Genomic DNA, 18,042 nt, shown 5'->3' on the forward strand with positions numbered 1-18,042 from the left:
CCTTAAGAATATTTACTCAACAAGGAAAGAGATGTGACAACTTATTTCAACATGTGAATCTGGATTGAACATGCACCCAGCCGTGAAGCTACTCTTGGAATAATTTCAGTGTCCCTGGGCACACTTTTGTTTTGCAATAATTTACTGGGCACACTTTTGTTTTGTAATAATTTACTGACACTTTGCTTCCTGAGCACCTACGGCTCCTGTCTGTTCAGGCCACGGAGTTATTCTTGTTAATTTGTGTAAATAGTACCATGATTGGTGTGAGAATTCTCCTTCATTTGTAAGAGATCCATGCTGAGATAACAGTGTGAAGTATCATGATGTTTGCCTCTTTCTAAAGGTGACAGCGACATATACATTTTAAAAACATAATTATTAATTTAGACAAAGCACATAAAGGCTTTATTTCCCGTTCCATTTCTCTGTATGCTTTCTTCACCAGGAGGAAATAGTTTTAGTGTCGGGAATGAATGAGTCTGCCCCTTGATTCCAGCCTGCTCAACACACAGGGAGACAAACTCCTGACAAAGGGAATGACTCTCTGGTGACTGAGCTGCAGCCCTGGGTTCATGTTCGTTTAGCAGTTCCAATGGCACCTGACCCAGCCCTCTCTTTGCATACCCCATCAGAAACTCCCTTTTATGGACAAAGTCATTGAAGGTCTTGGCTGCGCAATGTCCTCACCAGCTTCCTTTAAATCCACTTCTGGCCTGCCAGGAAAAGGGTTCTTCAGAACCTGACATTTTAAACGAAGAGATCAGGCAGGTCACGAGTAAAGTCTCATTGTCCCCATGGCTGTGTCACTGCTACACCTCCGAGACATCACAGACATGGACACTGGGGCCTGCTTGTCTCTCAAACTGCCCTTAGATCCAAAGAGGGAGGAACCAGGAAAAAGGTCTCTTATTTTCCTGAGAAAAGCCTGGCCCCTGAGCACCTGGCATGGGGCTCTAGTCATTGTTTATGATCCCCGATGACTTCTCTGGGTCACTGAGGAAGGACAGGGTCCTGAGGGACCCATCGCCAACAGGAAGACCACATGGAGGCCTTGCACCCCCAATCCGTGCTTCTCCACCAAATCCCAATGGCAGTGAGCTCCCTTGGCACTGACGTCTGTGGAAAGCAGGGAAAGCCCCGGCTCGCAAAGCCCTGAAGTCCTGCGGAGCTGACGTTCCCTGAGTGACGGTGTGAGCCTAAGGAATTCAAGTGTGGGCCATAGGCCACCTCCTGGCCAGGGTCAGGTGGACTCTGAGGGGACACATGTAGTCACAATCCCACCCTCCCATTCTCCTTCTCAGAGGAAGGAAGCGGGCACCCATCTGCCTCATCTCTGTCCCGGGGGGAAGATGGGGAGTTTCAGGGGAACTTTCACATGAATTTCACTAGCTCAGATCGCCTGGGAGGACGGGGCCCACCATGCTCCTGGTGCTGCCAGAAGCCGTGAGCCCCTCCAGGGTCCCTGGGTTTGAGCCAGCCCTATATCATCCCCAGGAGCTGAATGTCCCAGCAATGGGTAGAATTAGATGGAAAGAGCTCCCAGTTTGGCCTGAGAGTGTCCCCAGATACTCAGGAAAAACAGGGCGTCCCACAGAGTGGGTGGCAGGTGAGTTCCACGCTACAGGCCCTGAGTTTGAGTTTGTTCCCCTGTGAGAAGGCCCAGCCCCTCACTCCATTCATACACTGGGTTTTAAATGGCGCAAGATAAGAGGAATTTTCTGGTCCCAAGAGCAGGAGGAAGGGATTTTCTGGGGTTTCCTGAATCCAGATTTGCATAAGATCTCCTGCATGTGCATTGTTCTTTGAGGACCATTCTCTGACTCACCAGGTAAGTGGTTGAATTCTAATCCGTGTAATGAGCGTTGCAGCCAATACCAGTTCTGAACTCTACCGGGTGACCACGGGCCAGGACCTTTATAAGATGGACGGCTCGGTGTCTTCCCCAGACTCAGCTTCTGGTGAAGCTCCCAGCCATCAGCCATGAAGGTCCTGTATCTCCTGTTCTCGTTCCTCTTCATATTCCTGATGCCTCTTCCAGGTGAGATGGGCCAGGGAAATGGGAGGTTGGAAAAATGGAAGAATCGGGTAGAGGCTGTCCATATCCTCTCTGATTTCCCCTAATCCTCCCTCTGTTTCTCTCTCCCTCCCTCCTCTATCTCTCTCTCTCCTGCCTCTCTCTCTCTCTCTCTCCTGCCTCTGTCTCTCTTCTTCCATCTCTCTCTCTCCTGACCCTTGCTCTCTCCTGCCTCTCTCTCTCCTGCCTCTCTCTCTTCCTCTGTCTCTCTCTCTCCTATCTCTCTCTCTCTCTCTCCTACCTCTCTCTCTCTCTCTCCTGACTCTCTCTCCTACATCTCTCTCTCCTGACTGTGTCTCCTGCCCTTTGCTCTCTCCCTGTCTTTCTCGTTTCTCTTTCCCTACGCGCTCTCTTCTACCTCTCTCTCTTTCCTGCACCCTCTCCCTCTATCTCTCTATTTCCTGTCTCTCCTTGTCTCCCTCTATCCCTCTCTCTCCTGACTGTCTCTCTATCTCCCTCTCCTGTCTCTGTCTCCTGTATCTGTCTGTCTCCCTCTATTTTTATCTCTCCTGACACTTGCTCTCTCCCTCCTCTATCTATCTCTCCTGCCTCTGTCTCTCCCTCTATCTCTCTCTAACCTGACCCTTGCTCTCTCCCTCTCTCACTCCTGTCCCCTCTCTCTCTATCTCTCTCTCCTGCCGCTCTCTCTCTCCCCATCCCTCCTGCCTCTTTCTCTGTTTCCCCCTCTCTCTCTATTTTCCCTATCTCTCTCTCTCCCTCTGTCCCACAGAGCTGGTCTTTCTCTTTCTTCTACGCACACTTTTAGACGGAGTAGACCGTATGCGTTACATAATTGAACCAAGCATTGGTTCAATATAGAAGTTTGACAACTCGATGGACACCTCACTCTCTCTTCTAAGCCAATATGAAGGAGCCCAGTAGCTTGTAAATCTCATCTCCTCACTGCTTTCCATGCTATAACTGCTAAGACTGTGGTTGAAACCTGTTAGGTGACTTTTTAAATAAAAGTCAGAAATTTTGATTTTATCTAAAGAAAGTAGTACAGAATGTCATTTTCTAGATTTTTATATTGAAAGGGTAGATATTGCAACCTAGAAAATTCCAGATAATCTTAAGGCCCAGCCTATACTGTAGGAGCTACTGCTGCAGACACTCTGCCCCTAGGACTTTTCCGATCGGAGGCCCTGAAAACAGTCACTGCAACGAGGCCACCGCAGGTTCACAGTCCAGAGATGGCCCATGGAAAGCAACTTTTAACCGGGACATCTAACCTTCCATTTCTCCTTGATATTATGGAAATAAAATAAAAACCATGAAAGGATAAAAGAGGGAGAGTGGAAGGGAAGGATAGAGAGAGGGAAAAAGAAAATTTGAGACTAAAACCTAAAACAATTAATCACATAGATATTATATTGTGAAAGCATCATTTTACCAATTTTATTTATGAGTCCTGGGTGTTTTGAGAAGAACGGGGCTCTGAGTGGCACCAGAGACCTCAAATTTTCCAACACCTAGAACAGTATCATGAAGGAAGGCAGGGAAGTAGGGAGGCAGGGAGGGAGGCAGGGAGGCAGGGAGGCAGGCAGGGACGGAGGGAGGGAGGGAGGCCGGGAGGGACTGAGGCAGGGAGGGAGAAAGGCAGGGAGGCAGGCAGGGAGGGAGGCAGGGAGGGAAAAAGGCAGGGAGGCAGGGAGGGAGGGAGAGAGGCAGGGAGGCAGGGAGGGAGGGACAGAGACAGGGAGAGATAAAAAAAAAGAAGAATGAGGTTGAAACCAGGACTTAGATATTAGAAACAAGTCATTACAAAAGTTTATTTCTGTGGTTCATTGTGGTTTTCAACTGTAAGCTATGTGGTGTTAATTTCAGAGATATTAAAAACAAGCCATTACAAAAGTTTATTTCTGTGGTTAATTGTGGTTTTCAACTGTAAGCTATGTGGTGTTAATTTCACATTGAACAATTTCTGTGAGTTGTATCTTTTTATCCCACCTCAGATCAAATACTTAACAGACTAAATGATTTGAAAAGCAAAAAGTTACTGGCTTGTGTGTTAAAAGGGAGGTAGGGTGGCTTTGATCTTATCTACTTGTGGTGGAGCTGAAGTCACAAGAGAACATCACCGAGCTCCTACCAGACCCCACCCGGAGGCCCCGGTCACTCAGGAGAGATCAGGGTCTTTCACAATCAGATTCGACAAAAACTAACATCCCCCAAACCACAGCAGTGCCAGTTTCCATGTCAGAAACTTCGATCCAAATGATTGACTCGCGTCTCATGGAAAAGCCCAGGCTTCAGAAAGAAGACCACTGCAGATTTATTCAAGGCAATACAGACACAGCATTTGTGTTTTTGCAACATGAGTTTTCAGTTCTAACACACTGTTTGCTCTTTGTGTGCTTTTTCCTTTTAGGTGTTTTTGGTGATATAAGGAATCCTGTTACCTGCATTAGGAGTGGTGCCATATGTCATCCAGGCTTTTGCCCTGGAAGGTATAAACATATCGGCGTCTGTGGTGTCCCTCTAATAAAATGCTGCAAAAAGCCATGAGGAGGCCAAGAAGTTGCTGTAACTGATGTGGATTCAGAAAGGGCTCCCTCATCAGAGATGTGTGACATGTAAACAAAATTAAACTGTGGTGTTCAGATTTACGGAATCTTGATCCTAGTCATTGTGGTCATTGTGTGGTGCTGGTTTGGGCAGGCCAATCTCTAACATCCTTGGAACACCCTTTTCTTCTCTCCAGGCAGGGGTCAGGGATGCCACAGTGGGGCTTGGAGTGCTTTCCAGAGTACAGGCATCTGTATTATTTGGATCCCTTGACCTTCCCAGTTATTCCCGACAATTTCATAGAACGTGTGCTTTGCTCCTCCTGCACCCTCCCCTTGTATGCCTACCCCACATCTTCCCTAAAAAAAGCAAGCCCAACTCAAAGACCACTTTCCTCATGGAATCATAGCGGATCTGCTAAGGGAGGGGATGCCCAGTCCTCTGTTCTTCACAAGGACTCCCTTCTTCTGGTTAAGGTTTCCTATGCAATTACGCCTCCTACAGAGGTGCATGAATTTTTAATTCTCCATTTAGCTATGAGAGTTCTACTGGTGTGGACTTTGTCTTATTCATTTATGTGCTGGTCATTCATAAGCTATTTCACAAATTGGATGGCAAAATGCAGTTGTACAAGGGTTTACTTACATACAAACACAATAGGATCCAAGTAAATGCTCTTAAAAACAAGTCTTTTGGAGGGCATAATTAAATGAGGACAGTATACCATGGGACACAAGCAGAGGGGAGTAAACCTCAAGAAGAAAGACACATCAACTCTAAAGGGAAGCATCAGGATAGTTCCATGGCCCTGCCCTCTCTCCTTGGGAGGGTTTGCTCTTTCAATCATGAACTTTGTGGGTTGAAAAATCCTACATGCAGAAGAAGCTCTCTATTTCTTCACATTGACTCTGCACTAAATGTGCATATCATCGACCTCTGGGAAAATGAACCTTAGTTCCAAAATAATCCATTGTCTTTCCTCATCTCAAGACAGAAAAAAGTAACCAGCCCTTGTTAGAGTAAAAGCATTTTTATCTGGGTACAGATTTTTTCCAAATGTGATGACAGAGCCAGGACTAGGGTGAAGCGAGGGAGGCTCTGGCCTCAGGTATAAAATATAAGCACTTAGATACTCCATACTTAAGATAGATGATCTCATAATGCGATAGATTTTTTTAAAAATCATAGTCATGAAAAAAATCATATAATCAACAAAATGTCCAAAATGTAAATCAAGACAGGGTCTAATCCTATAATTGTCCAACTCAGTTGCACTCACCTACCTTGATACCAGGACAGTCAGACCCTGCTTTTATTTAGTCATTTACTATTCATCATGTATACATTGTTATTTTGAACAAATTAGTGGATTTCCTGGTTCCCGGAAGCATATATCAGTTGATTGTATAAAAGAAGTGGAGCTTCGCAAAAAAAAAATTAAAATGTCACCATGACAATGGCATTCATTCCTATGTTATGGGGAAGCAGCAAAACTCTCTTAGGAAAAAACTCTCCTTTTATTTGAGAAGACCCTTTAATGGCAATTTAGGTCTTGAAAGACAGGACAAGGAGTAAGACTCACATGGAGACCAGCATCCTGTGGCATTGAGAAGACCGAGGTCAAAGCTCACACAACACAATACTCCTTGTGTTAGTCTGTGTGTGTTGCTCTAAAGGAATACCTGAGGTGGATAATATGTCAGGAAAGGAAGTTATTTTGGCTCACTATTCTGCAGGCTGTGTGAGAAGCATGATACCAGCATCTGGCCCTCATTAGGCCTCAATCAGCCCTCAGTCCTAGTGGAAAGTGAAGTGGGAGGAGTAATATCACCTGGTGAGAGCAGAGCGAGAAGGTGAAAGGAGGTCCCAGACTCTTTTAAACAACTACATGTTGTATGAAGTCGGAGCAAGAACTCAATCATTATTGGGACGAAAGCACTTAGTCATTCGTCAGGGATTCGCCCCACAACTCAAATCCTCCCCACCAGATTCCACTTCCAACATTGAGGATTAGATTTCAGCATGAGGTTTCGAGGGGACAAATATCTGAAAAATATTATTCTTCCCCTGGACCCTCAAATCTCATGTCCTTCTCACATTGCAAAATACAATCATCCCTTCCCAAGCACTCCCAAAAGTCTTAACTCCTTCTGGCATTAACTGAATCAAAAGTCCAAAGTCCAAAGTCTCATCCTCTGAGACTCAAGTTCCTTCCACCTTTTAGCCTGTACTATCAAAAATAAGTTATTTCCTTTCAAGTTACAATGATGGTTCAGGCATTGGCTAAACACCACCATTCCAAAAGGCAGACACTGGACAATAAAAGGGATTACAGGCCCCACACATGTCAGAAACTCAGCAGGGAAGCTGTTAAACCTCAAAGCTCCAAAACAATTCTTGATTCCATGTTCCGAATTCTGGTGTGAGGGTGGGCTCTGAAGACCTTGGGCAGCTCTGCCCCTGTGGCTTTCCAGGGTCCAGCCCACATGGCTCCTGTCACAGGTCAGAATCTGATGCCTGTGGCTCTTCCATGCTGAGGGTACAAGCTGTCAATGGTGCTCCTATTCTCAGGTCTGGAGGGCAGTGTTCCCCTTCCCTCAGCTCCACTAGGCAGTGCCCCACTGGGGACACTGTGTGGGGAATCCAACCCCATATTTCCCCTTAGCACTGCGCTAGTAGAATTTTTCTGTTGGTATTCTCCCTCTGCAGCAGTTTTCTGCCTGGAGAACCAGGCTTGGCCACACATCCTCTGAAATGTAGGTGGAAGCTGCCAAGCCTCTTTCCTTTTTGCACTCTGCATACTTGCAAGCTTAACACCACATGAAAGCTGCCAAGACGTTATGGCTTTCACCCACTGAAGCAGTGACCAATCTGTACATTAGGCCCTTTGAGCTGAGGCTGGAGCCTGGGCAGCCAGGATGTGGGAACAGTGTCTTGGGGCTGTGCAGGGCAGCTGTGCCCTGGACGTGGCCACTGAACCATTCTTTCCTCCTAGGCCTGTGGGCTGTAGTAGGAGGGAATGACTCAATCTTTTCAAAAATGCCTTGTAAGCCTTTTCCCCATTGTCTTGGCCATTAGCACATGGCTCCTTCTCAGTCATGGAATCTCTCTAGCAAGTGATTCTCCATAGCCCACTTACATTCTTCTTCTCAAAATGCTTTTTCTTTCTCTACTAAATTCCTAGGCTGCAAATTTTCCAAACTTTTATACTTTGCTTCCCTTTAAATATAAGTTCCATATTTAAATCATTTCTTTGTTCCTGTGTCTCACTATAAGCTTGTAGAAGCAGCCACATATCTTGAGTACTTTGCTCCTTGGAGATTACTTAGACCGGACACTCTAGGTAATCACTCTAAAGTTCAACTTTGCATAAATCTCTAGGACATGGACACAATGCGGCCAAGCTCTTTACTAGGGTGTAACACTGGTGACCCTTGTTCCAATTCCCAATAACTTCCACTTTTCCATCTTACACCTGATAGCCTGGACTTCACTGTCCATATCTCTATGAGCACTTTCGTCACATACATTTAACAAGTTTCTAAAGAGTTCCAACTTTCCCTCATCTTCCTATCTTTTGCTGGGCTCTGCAAACTCTTTCAGCCTCTGCCAGTACCCAGTGATAAAGCCACTTCCATATTTTCAGCTGTCTTTACAGCAATGTCCCTTGCTCAGTACCAATTTTCTGTGTCAGTTTGTTTATACTGCTATAAAGGAATACCTAATGCTGGGTGGTTCATAAGGAAAAGAAGTTTATTTTGGTTCCCTATTCTGTAGGCTGTATGAGTAGCATGGTGCCAGCATCTGCTCCTTTTGAGGCCTCAGAAAGCTTCCATCTGGGTAGGAAAGGGAAGGGGGAACAGGAGTATCACAAGTCAGGAGAAGGAGCCAGAGTTGGGGAGGTGCCACACTGTGTTAAACAACCAGATCTCCCATGACTCAAATAAGGAACTCACTGATTATCTCTAGGACAACAGCAAGTCATTCATGAGGGATCCACCCCAATGACCAAGAGACCTCCTGCCAAGTCCCAACTCCAAGACTGGGGATTACATTTCAACATAGTATTTGGAGAGTACAAACACCCAACCTGTATCAGACCCCAATTTCCAGTGCACATATCAGAGAGTGGGCCAGTGAAAGAAGCATTGATCTTGACTGTTGTAGAAAAGAAGAATGCCTTCACTCTTGGGCTATGTTATGGTGTGTGCGCACTTGGGCTAAGACTTCCCCAGGCCAAAAAAAGTGAAGACTCTGGGAGGGAGGGAGTGGCAATTTCAGGAAGACAGACAAGTCTTGAAAAGTCTTCATCTCCACAGTAAAGTGGAGAGAACTCAGAGTCCTCAGAAAGTCATCAGCAAGTAGTGGTGCTAGTCAGCTCTAGATTAAACTATTCTGCAACTACTGCTCCAAGACATTTTCAAGCCATTACTGAAACAAACAAACTAATGTATAAAAACCCAAAAATGAAACAAATAATGTCTAGCATTCTTTGGGGCGGGGGGAAACACCAAAATTGTTATTCAGCAATTTAAGCTGGGCAGTCGTGGCGGTTCATGCCTGTAATCTCAGCACTTTGGAAGGCCAAGACAGGTGAATCACTTGAGGACAGGAGCTCGAGACCAGCCAGGCCAACCTATGTCTATGAAAAATACAAAAATTAGCTGGGCATGATGGCACAGGCCTGTAGTCCCAGCTACTCAGGAGGCTGAGATAAGAGAATTGCTAAAATCAATGAGGCAGAGGTTTTGTGACCTGAGATTGCACCACTGCATTCCAGCGTGGGCAACGGAGGAAGACCCTGTTTCCTAATTTTAAAAAATAAAATAGGCTTTATTATATACCCAATCCAATCAAAAATTTCCAGGCATGAAAAGAAGTAGGAAAATATGGCCCATAACTAGGAGAAAAGTCATTCAGTAAAAACAAACCCAATAATGACAAAGGTACTGGGATTAGAAAAAGGAATGTAAAGGATCTATTACAAAAGTTAAAAATATGTCAAGGGCTGAAGAGTAAACCTTTTTGATGAGGAAGAACACATGTAAAGTTCAAAATGGACCTTCCAGCAATAAAACAAAATGAGCATGTGAACAAAAAATATTCTGAATTGGATTTAGGACATATGACAGCATAGAAGAAAGGATCAGTAAGGCTGAGTCTACATTAACACAAACAAATGAGGAAATGAAGCAAAGGGAGAAAATAAAAGGCTGGATAAAAAATAAACAGTGCACTTCATAGAAATATCAAGCAATCCAGCACCTACGTGTGTGTGAAGGCAGAGAGAAGTTCCAGGAGAAAGCCTAAAGTTAATGAAATAATAGCCTATTTTTATTAATGTCGTGAGACTAGAAACATACAAATTTGGTACTGAAAGATATCCAAGAAGAATAATTATTTTAAAAAAACAGAACAAGTATATCACAATTACACAAGTTCATTTTCAGACTGCTATAAAGATCTACCTGAGACTGGATAATTAGAAATAAAAGAGGTTTCTTTGACTCACAGTTACTCAGGATTAACAGAAAGCACGGCTAGGAGGCCTCGGGAGTCTCACACTCATGATGGAAGGTGAAGTGGAAGCAAGCAAGTCTACCATGGTGTCAGACAAAAGAGAGAGGAAGAGAGAAGAAGAGAGACAGAGCACAAGAGCAAGCACAGAAGGAAACTGCCACTTATAAAACCATCACATCTCTTGAGAATTCACTCACTATCATGAGAACAGCATGGCAGAAATCACCTCCCCATGATCAACACTTGCCACCAGGTCCCACTCCCCACACTGGAGATTATGGAATTATAATTCCAGATGAGATTTGGGTAGGGACACAGAGCCAAACCGTAAATAATCAAATTGTTTTGAATCAAAAATAATGAGAAAATCTTAAAAACATGCTGAGATAAGACTCTGCTACACAAGTACAAAAAATAAAGTAACATATTTAAGCAGCATATCCACTGCTCTCTTCAAAGCTGTCAGACAGAGTCGTTTGCGTCTGCAGAGGTTTCGGCTGTGTCTGCTAAAAAGACACATGCACTCGTATGTTTATTGCAGCACTATTCACAATAGCAAAGACTTGGAATCAACCCAAATGTCCATCAGTGACAGATTGGATTAAGAAAATGTGGCACATATACACCATGGAATACTATGCAGCCATAAAAAAGGATGAGTTTGTGTCCTTTGTAGGGACATGGATGCAGCTGGAAACCATCATTCTTAGCAATCTATCACAAGAACAGAAAACCAAACACCGCATGTTCTCACTCATAGGTGGGAACTGAACAATGAGATCACTTGGACTCAGGAAGGGGAACATCACACACAGGGGCCTGTCATGGGGAGGGGGGAGGGGGGAGGGATTGCATTGGGAGTTATACCTGATGTAAATGACAAGTTGATGGGTGCAGCACACCAACATGGCACAAGTATACATATGTAACAAACCTGCACGTAATGCACATGTACCCTACAACTTAAAGTATAATAATAATAAATAAATTAAAAAAAAAAGAGACGATGATGACAACTGCTGTTAAAAAAAAAAAAAAAAAACATATTTAAGTACCAAATGAAGAAAACTATGTCAACATAGGACCCTCACACGCAAAAATACATTTCTAGATCAATGCTAAACACAGATTCCAATAATAAGTAAAAGCATTTTCTTTTCATTTCTTTTCTTTGTTTTGTTTTTTTTGTTTTTTGTTTTTTTGTTTTTTTTTTAAGGAGATCGGAGTCTCGCTCTGTCGCCCAGGCTGGAGTGCAGTGGCTTGATCTCGGCTCACTGCAACCTCTGCCTCCTGGGTTCACGCCATTTCCTGCCTCAGCCTCCCAAGTAGCTTGGACTACAGGGGCCTGCCACCATGCCTGGCTAATTATTTTGTATTTTTAATAGAGACAGGGTTTCACCATGTTAGCCAGGATGGTCTTGATCTCCTGACCTCGTGATCCACCCACCTTGGCCTCCCAAAGTGTTGGGAACTATAGGTGTGAGCCACCACACCCGGCCTTGGGTGAATTTCTTAATGTCCAGGTGTCCTTGACTGAGAGATGGTAGACTAGGTTCATTCCAAGCAAATGACATTATTTGTGTGCATAGAGGGGGATGCGGAAGGCCAAGCATTTTCTAATGACAACAACAAAACTAAGAGAATTCCTCACTAGCAAACTCGTAGTATAAAACAAGACCCAAATGCATGCTGTCTATAAAAACCCAATGTCTTTATCAAATATAAGGACAAAGATAGGCTGATAGTAAAGGAGTGGAAAGAATTATAGTACAGAATCATTAATCTAATGAAAACAGAATTAGCTGTATTGGCTAATTGGTTATAAATCAAAGTAGATTTTACAGCAAGGTGTATTATTACTGGTAAAGAGGCTATGTTTTCCAATGATAAAGTTGTTAAATCACCAAGAACAGATATTATTATTATTAAATTAGTATGCACCTAAGAAGAGAATCTCAAAGTCTTTAAAAAGAAATTAATAGAACTAAGAGAAGAAATTTAAAAATTAACAATTACCATTGAATAATTCGGTATTGATGGAACGTACCTAAAAATAATAAGAGCTATTTATGACAAACCCACAGCCAATATCATCCTGAATGGGCAAAAACTGGAAAAATTCCCTTTGAAAACTGGCACAAGACAGGGATGCCCTCTCTCATCACTCCTATTCAACATAGTGTTGGAAGTTCTGGCTAGGGCAATCAGGCAAGAGAAAGAAATCAAGGGTATTCAGTTAGGAAAAGAAGAAGTCAAATTGTCCCTGTTTGCAGATGCCATGATTGTATATTTAGAAAATCCCATTGTCTCAGCCTAAAATCTCCTTAAGCTGATAAGCAAATTCAGCAAAGTCTCAGGATACAAAATTAATGTGGAAAAATCACACGCATTCTTATACACCAGTAACAGACAAACAGAGAGCCAAATCAGGAATGAACTTCCATTCACAATTGCTTCAAAGAGAATAAAAACCTAGGAATCCAACTTACAAGGGATGTAAAGGACCTCTTCAAGGAGAACTACAAACCACTGCTCAGTGAAATAAAAGAGGACACAAACAAATGGAAGAACATACCATGCTCATGGATAGGAAGAATCAATATCGTGAAAATGGCCATACTGCCCAAAGTTATTTATAGATTCAATGCCATCCCCATCAAGCTACCAATGAGTTTCTTCACAGAATTGGAAAAAACTTCTTTAAAGTTCATATGGAACCAAAAAAGAGCCCGCATCTCCAAGACAATCCTAAGTCAAAAGAACAAAGCTGGAGGCATCACGCTACCTGACTTCAAACTATACTACAAGGCTACAGTAACCAAAACAGCATGGTACTGGTACCAAAACAGAGATATAGACCAATGGAACAGAAAGAGTCCTCAGAAATATTACCACACATCTACAGCCATCTGATCTTTGACAAACCTGACAAAAACAAGCAATGGGGAAAGGATTCCCTATTTAATAAATGGTGCTGGGAAAATTGGCTAGCCATAAGTAGAAAGCTGAAACTGGATCCTTTCCTTACTCCTTATATGAAAATTAATTCAAGATGGATTAGAGACTTAAATGTTAGACTTAATACCATAAAAACCCTAGAAGAAAACCTAGGTAGTACCATTCAGGACATAGGCATGGGCAAGGACTTCATGTCTAAAACACCAAAAGCAACGGCAGCAAAAGCCAAAATTGACAAATGGGATCTCATTAAACTAAAGAGCTTCTGCACAGCAAAAGACACTACCATCAGAGTGAACAGGCAACCTACAGAATGGGAGAAAATGTTTGCAATCTACTCATCTGACAAAGGGCTAATATCCAGAACCTACAAAGAACTCAAAGAAATTTACAAGAAAAAAACAAACAACCCCATCAAAAAGTGGGCAAAGGATATGAACAGACATTTCTCAAAAGAAGACATTCATACAGCCAACAGACACATGAAAAAATGCTCGTCATCCCTGGCCATCAGAGAAATGCAAATCAAAACCACAATGAGATACCATCTCACGCCAGTTAGAATGGCAATCATTAAAAAGTCAGGAAATAACAGCTGCTGGAGAGGATGTGGAGAAATAGGAACACTTTTACACTGTTGGTGGGATTGTAAACTAGTTCAACCATTATGGAAAATAGTATAGCGATTCCTCAAGGATCTAGAACTAGATGTACCATATGACCCAGCCATCCCGTTACTGGGTATATACCCAAAGGATTATAAATCATGCTGCTATAAAGACACATGCACACGTATGTTTATTGCAGCACTATTCACAATAGCAAAGACTTGGAATCAACCCAAATGTCCATCAGTGACAGACTGGATTAAGAAAATGTGGCACATATACACCATGGAATACTATGCAGCCATAAAAAAGGATGAGTTTGTGTCCTTTGTAGGGACATGGATGCAGCTGGAAACCATCATTCTTAGCAAACTATCACAAGAACAGAAAACCAAACACCGCATGTTCTCACTCATAGGTGGGAACTGAGCAATGAGATCACTTGGACTCGGGAAGGGGAATATCACACACTGCGGCCTATCATGGGAAGGGGAGAGGGGGGAGGGATTGCATTGGGAGTTATACCTGATGTAAATGACGAGTTGATGGGTGCTGACGAGTTGATGGGTGCAGCACACCAACATGGCACAAGTATATATATGTAACAAACCTGCACATTATGCACATGTACCCTAGAACTTAAAGTATAATAATAATAAATTAATAAATAATAAAAAAGATGTATCATATTAGAAAAATTTTTTTAAAAATGAATATTTCAACTCTTTTTTCTTTGAAATGGTTTTTTTTTTTTTAGCAGAAAAGTATAAATAAAGGTAGAGAAGACTTGAAAAACAGTATCATCCATTGTGACCTATTTAAGCTTTACGGGACACTCCTCCCAATAACAGTAAAATGCATTAAAATATTATCTAAGAGAGCTCGTACTGGTCTAAGAAACAAAAAATCAAAGCAATTTTAAATCATATGAAACACAATGTCTATCCACAGTGGAATGTATGAAGCTGTGATTAAAGGAAAATAGCTGGAAAATTCCCCACATATATGGACATTACTCAACATATTTCTAATGAGTCAAAGGAGAAATTTAAAAATGTTTTCACATGACAGCAAATGGAAACATAACATACCAAAATTTGTGGCAATACAGCTAAAGCAGTGCTTGGAGGGAAATTTATAACATTAACTGCTATTATAATGGGAAATAGAAAAGCTCAGAAATAGACAATCTAATATTCCACTGTAAAAACCCTGGTGGGAAAAAAGAACGAATGAAGCTGAAAGTAAATAGGAAAACGAGTGAATAAAAAAGAATGTGGACACAAAAGAGAACATTAAAAATAAATAAAAGAAAGCTAATTGCTTGAGAGAATGCATAAAATTGTGAGAACTCTCAATAGGTTCATTAGGGGAAATGAGAAATTACTAGAAGTCTCAGGTGCACACCCAGGCTTCAGGCAGGCAGGAAACTGAGATTAATCTGCGTTTCAGGATCAGATAGACGAGCCGCCAACAGGTGGCAGTAACTGCGCGCTCATTCCCTCACCTCCTGCAGGTCAGGCCAGGCTCTGGACTCAGCACTCAGCTCAGAAGATGAGAGACATTGACAGTAGCTCCATGGACTCTGGCCTTAGGCAGAGCATTACTGTAGCTTTGGCGTTGTAGGAAGAGGAAGAGCGGAGGTTATCAGGACACCATGTGGCAGTGGTAAGGAATATGGACTTTGAAGAGAGGGGGATTTTATTTCAAATTGCATCTCTGCCACATAGTAGCCAGGTGACTTTGAATATGTCCTCTAACCTTTCTAGGTTCCAGGACCTGCCTCTGTAAACCAGGGTAATACCACCCTGGCATGTTTGTTTCTGAGGATCAAAGGAGATAACTTGTATAAAAATGGCCACAGCAGGGCCGGCTACAAAATTCCCAAGGCTCAGTGCAAAATGGACATGCAGGGCACCTTGTTCGAAGAACAGCAGAAGAAAGTGTCATGAAAGGCGGGAGGATATTCAGCTTTCTCAAGCCAATATTTTTTATCATTTGAAAAACGTAATAGGGATAATATTTATAGAAGAGTAACAACAGAATCACATAAATCCCCACCAGAAATCAGTGTCATAGTTTTAATAGAATAAATAGTAATACTTTATTAATTGGATCTCGATAAATCAAAAAAATTTTCTGGCCAACGTTTCTGTCAATTAATTTATGAGGTCATCAAACTTTATGCCTTGAACAACTTCATTTTTCCTTTTGAAAAGAATCTGCTGAAGCAACTGTTTCTGGAATATTATCTAAGTTCTCACAGCACTGCGATAAATTATTTTGACACAAATTTTTAGTATATCTGGAGCTGGTGGTTCTTGTGGAACTATTTTTGTCAAAGGATTAAACTCTTTAAGCAAATCAGTTTTATGGAAGTTTGAATTTAATTTTAAGTGTAAATTTCTCCAGTGGAATTTGGATGCATCTTCTGACATGGTCTGTAAGCTGCAGAGGCCCACAGCCGACCAAATGTGGCATCATGATTTGTAACTTATTCAAAACTCTTGTTTTTGAATTCTATTGTTGTATCTTTAACAACAAGAAGAACTTTATTTTTAAAATTGCTCTTCTTGTTAATAATTGATTGATCGGAAGTTTTCTTTTCTCTCCTTTCCTTTCTTTCTTTTTTTTTTTTTTTTGAGATATGGTCTCCGTCTGTTGACCAGAGATTACCATGGCTCACTGCAGCCTCAAACTCCGGAACTCATGTGATCCTCCTTCCTCAACTTCCCAAGTAGCTAGGACTAGGGAAATGTGCCACTGTGCTCAGCTAATCTTTGTTGTTGTTGTTGTTTTAAGATGGGCTCTAAGTATACGGCCCAGGGTGGTCTCCAACACATGGCTTCAAACATTCCTCAAATCTCAGCTTCACAATGTGCTGGGATAACAAGTGTGACCCACCATGCCCGTCCCATCAGAGGTTTCATGACTATCATTATATATTTAATTTCTATTTCTGTCCCTTGGATAATTCCTTGAAGAACTCTAAACTCTCTGAGGAATTCCAAGAACTCCATAGTATACTCTCTCCTTGGTATACTCTCTCCCTGGTATACTCTATCGCTGGTATACTCTATCAGTGGTATACTCTATCCCTGGTATACACTATCCCTGGTATACTCTATCGCTGGTATACTCTATCGCTGGTATACTCTATCCCTGGTATACTCTATCGCTGGTATACTCTATCCCTGGTATACTCTATCGCTGGTATACTCTATCCCTGGTATGCTCTATCACTGGTATACTCTATTGCTGGTATGCTCTATCACTGGTATACTCTATTGCTGGTATACTCTATCGCTGGTATACTATATCCCTGGTATACTCTATTGCTGGTATACTCTATCCCTGGTATACTCTATCGCTGGTATATGCTACTGCTGGTATACTCTATCACTTGTTTACTCTATCCCTGGTATACTCTATCCCTGGTATACTCTATTGCCATGTCCACAGGCACACTTTTGTTTTGTGATTCTCTCCTCCCAATTTGCTATCTGAGCTCCTATGGTTCCTGTCTTGGTGCTCAGGTCAGGGGGTATTTGTGCAGAAGCTCCAAGGATGACTCTGAGAAAGCACAGGCACAGAGGTGTTGGTGCTGCCTCCAAACAGAGACCCTCCTTTCACCCCAGGGCTGAGGACACTGCGGCGGCTGCTGCTGCCCCCTCCCATCCCGGTCCAGACATGCCTGGGCTACTCCAAGAATGTCTGTGCTCAGGGCATCAAGCTCTAGTATGTGGCCTTCATGTCCCTGGGCCTGAGCCTGCCCACCTTGTCTCCCCTCATAGCCATTCTGCCCATGTGCCTACTCCATTGTCTCAGTGAGCTTCACTTACAAAACACAAGTTCACAGAAAAAACTGAGGAAGTCAGGGGGCTATCAGCAGAGCCTGCCACCAGGCACCGGCCCTTCTGAGAGTAAGTCCCTGTGTCACTGCCCTGCCCTCAAGCCCACGAAGCTGGCCCTGCCTCCGGAATTGAGAACCAGTAAAACTGCTTCTGTTACTTAACATTGAGGACATAATGCACAGAAATTTTGTTTTCTAGATCATAGATATGAGAGGCTTTGCTTTCTGGGAGCCTATCTATAGGAATGAGGGTTTCCACTCTTTCCTGGGGAAGTGAACCATTTTGCCACAAAGAAACAGCCTGAAATTCTCTCCCCAGTGACAGAAAGAGGTACAGGGACACAGCATGGGTCATGTTCCATTAAAAGACAGCACAGTGAGTCTATTTATCAGTCAAACTTGCTGGTTCCCATTTTATACACAACCTGGCTTTGCTTTTAGCTCATTAATAATAAAAAAAAAAAAGTCATTTATATCTTAACATGTCTCCAAATCCTAGAATTGCTGCATCTCTGGTT

The 18,042-nt window shown here is 42.7% G+C and overlaps 1 protein-coding gene across 1 annotated transcript; it reads left to right on the forward strand.

Annotated features, from left to right (window-relative positions):
- The first annotated feature begins 1,681 nt into the window (after positions 1-1,681).
- Positions 1,682-4,691, forward strand: LOC112423340 (defensin beta 4A-like). Its single transcript, XM_024787073.2, has 2 exons — positions 1,682-2,041; positions 4,449-4,691. Exons 1-2 carry the CDS (start codon positions 1,984-1,986, stop codon positions 4,583-4,585), a joined length of 195 nt encoding a protein of 64 aa, XP_024642841.1. The 5' UTR covers positions 1,682-1,983; the 3' UTR covers positions 4,586-4,691.
- The last annotated feature ends 13,351 nt before the right edge of the window (positions 4,692-18,042 follow it).

The sequence above is a fragment of the Macaca nemestrina genome, chromosome 8 (genome assembly GCF_043159975.1).
Source record: "Macaca nemestrina isolate mMacNem1 chromosome 8, mMacNem.hap1, whole genome shotgun sequence".
In the NCBI taxonomy this organism is placed as follows: domain Eukaryota; kingdom Metazoa; phylum Chordata; class Mammalia; order Primates; family Cercopithecidae; genus Macaca; species Macaca nemestrina.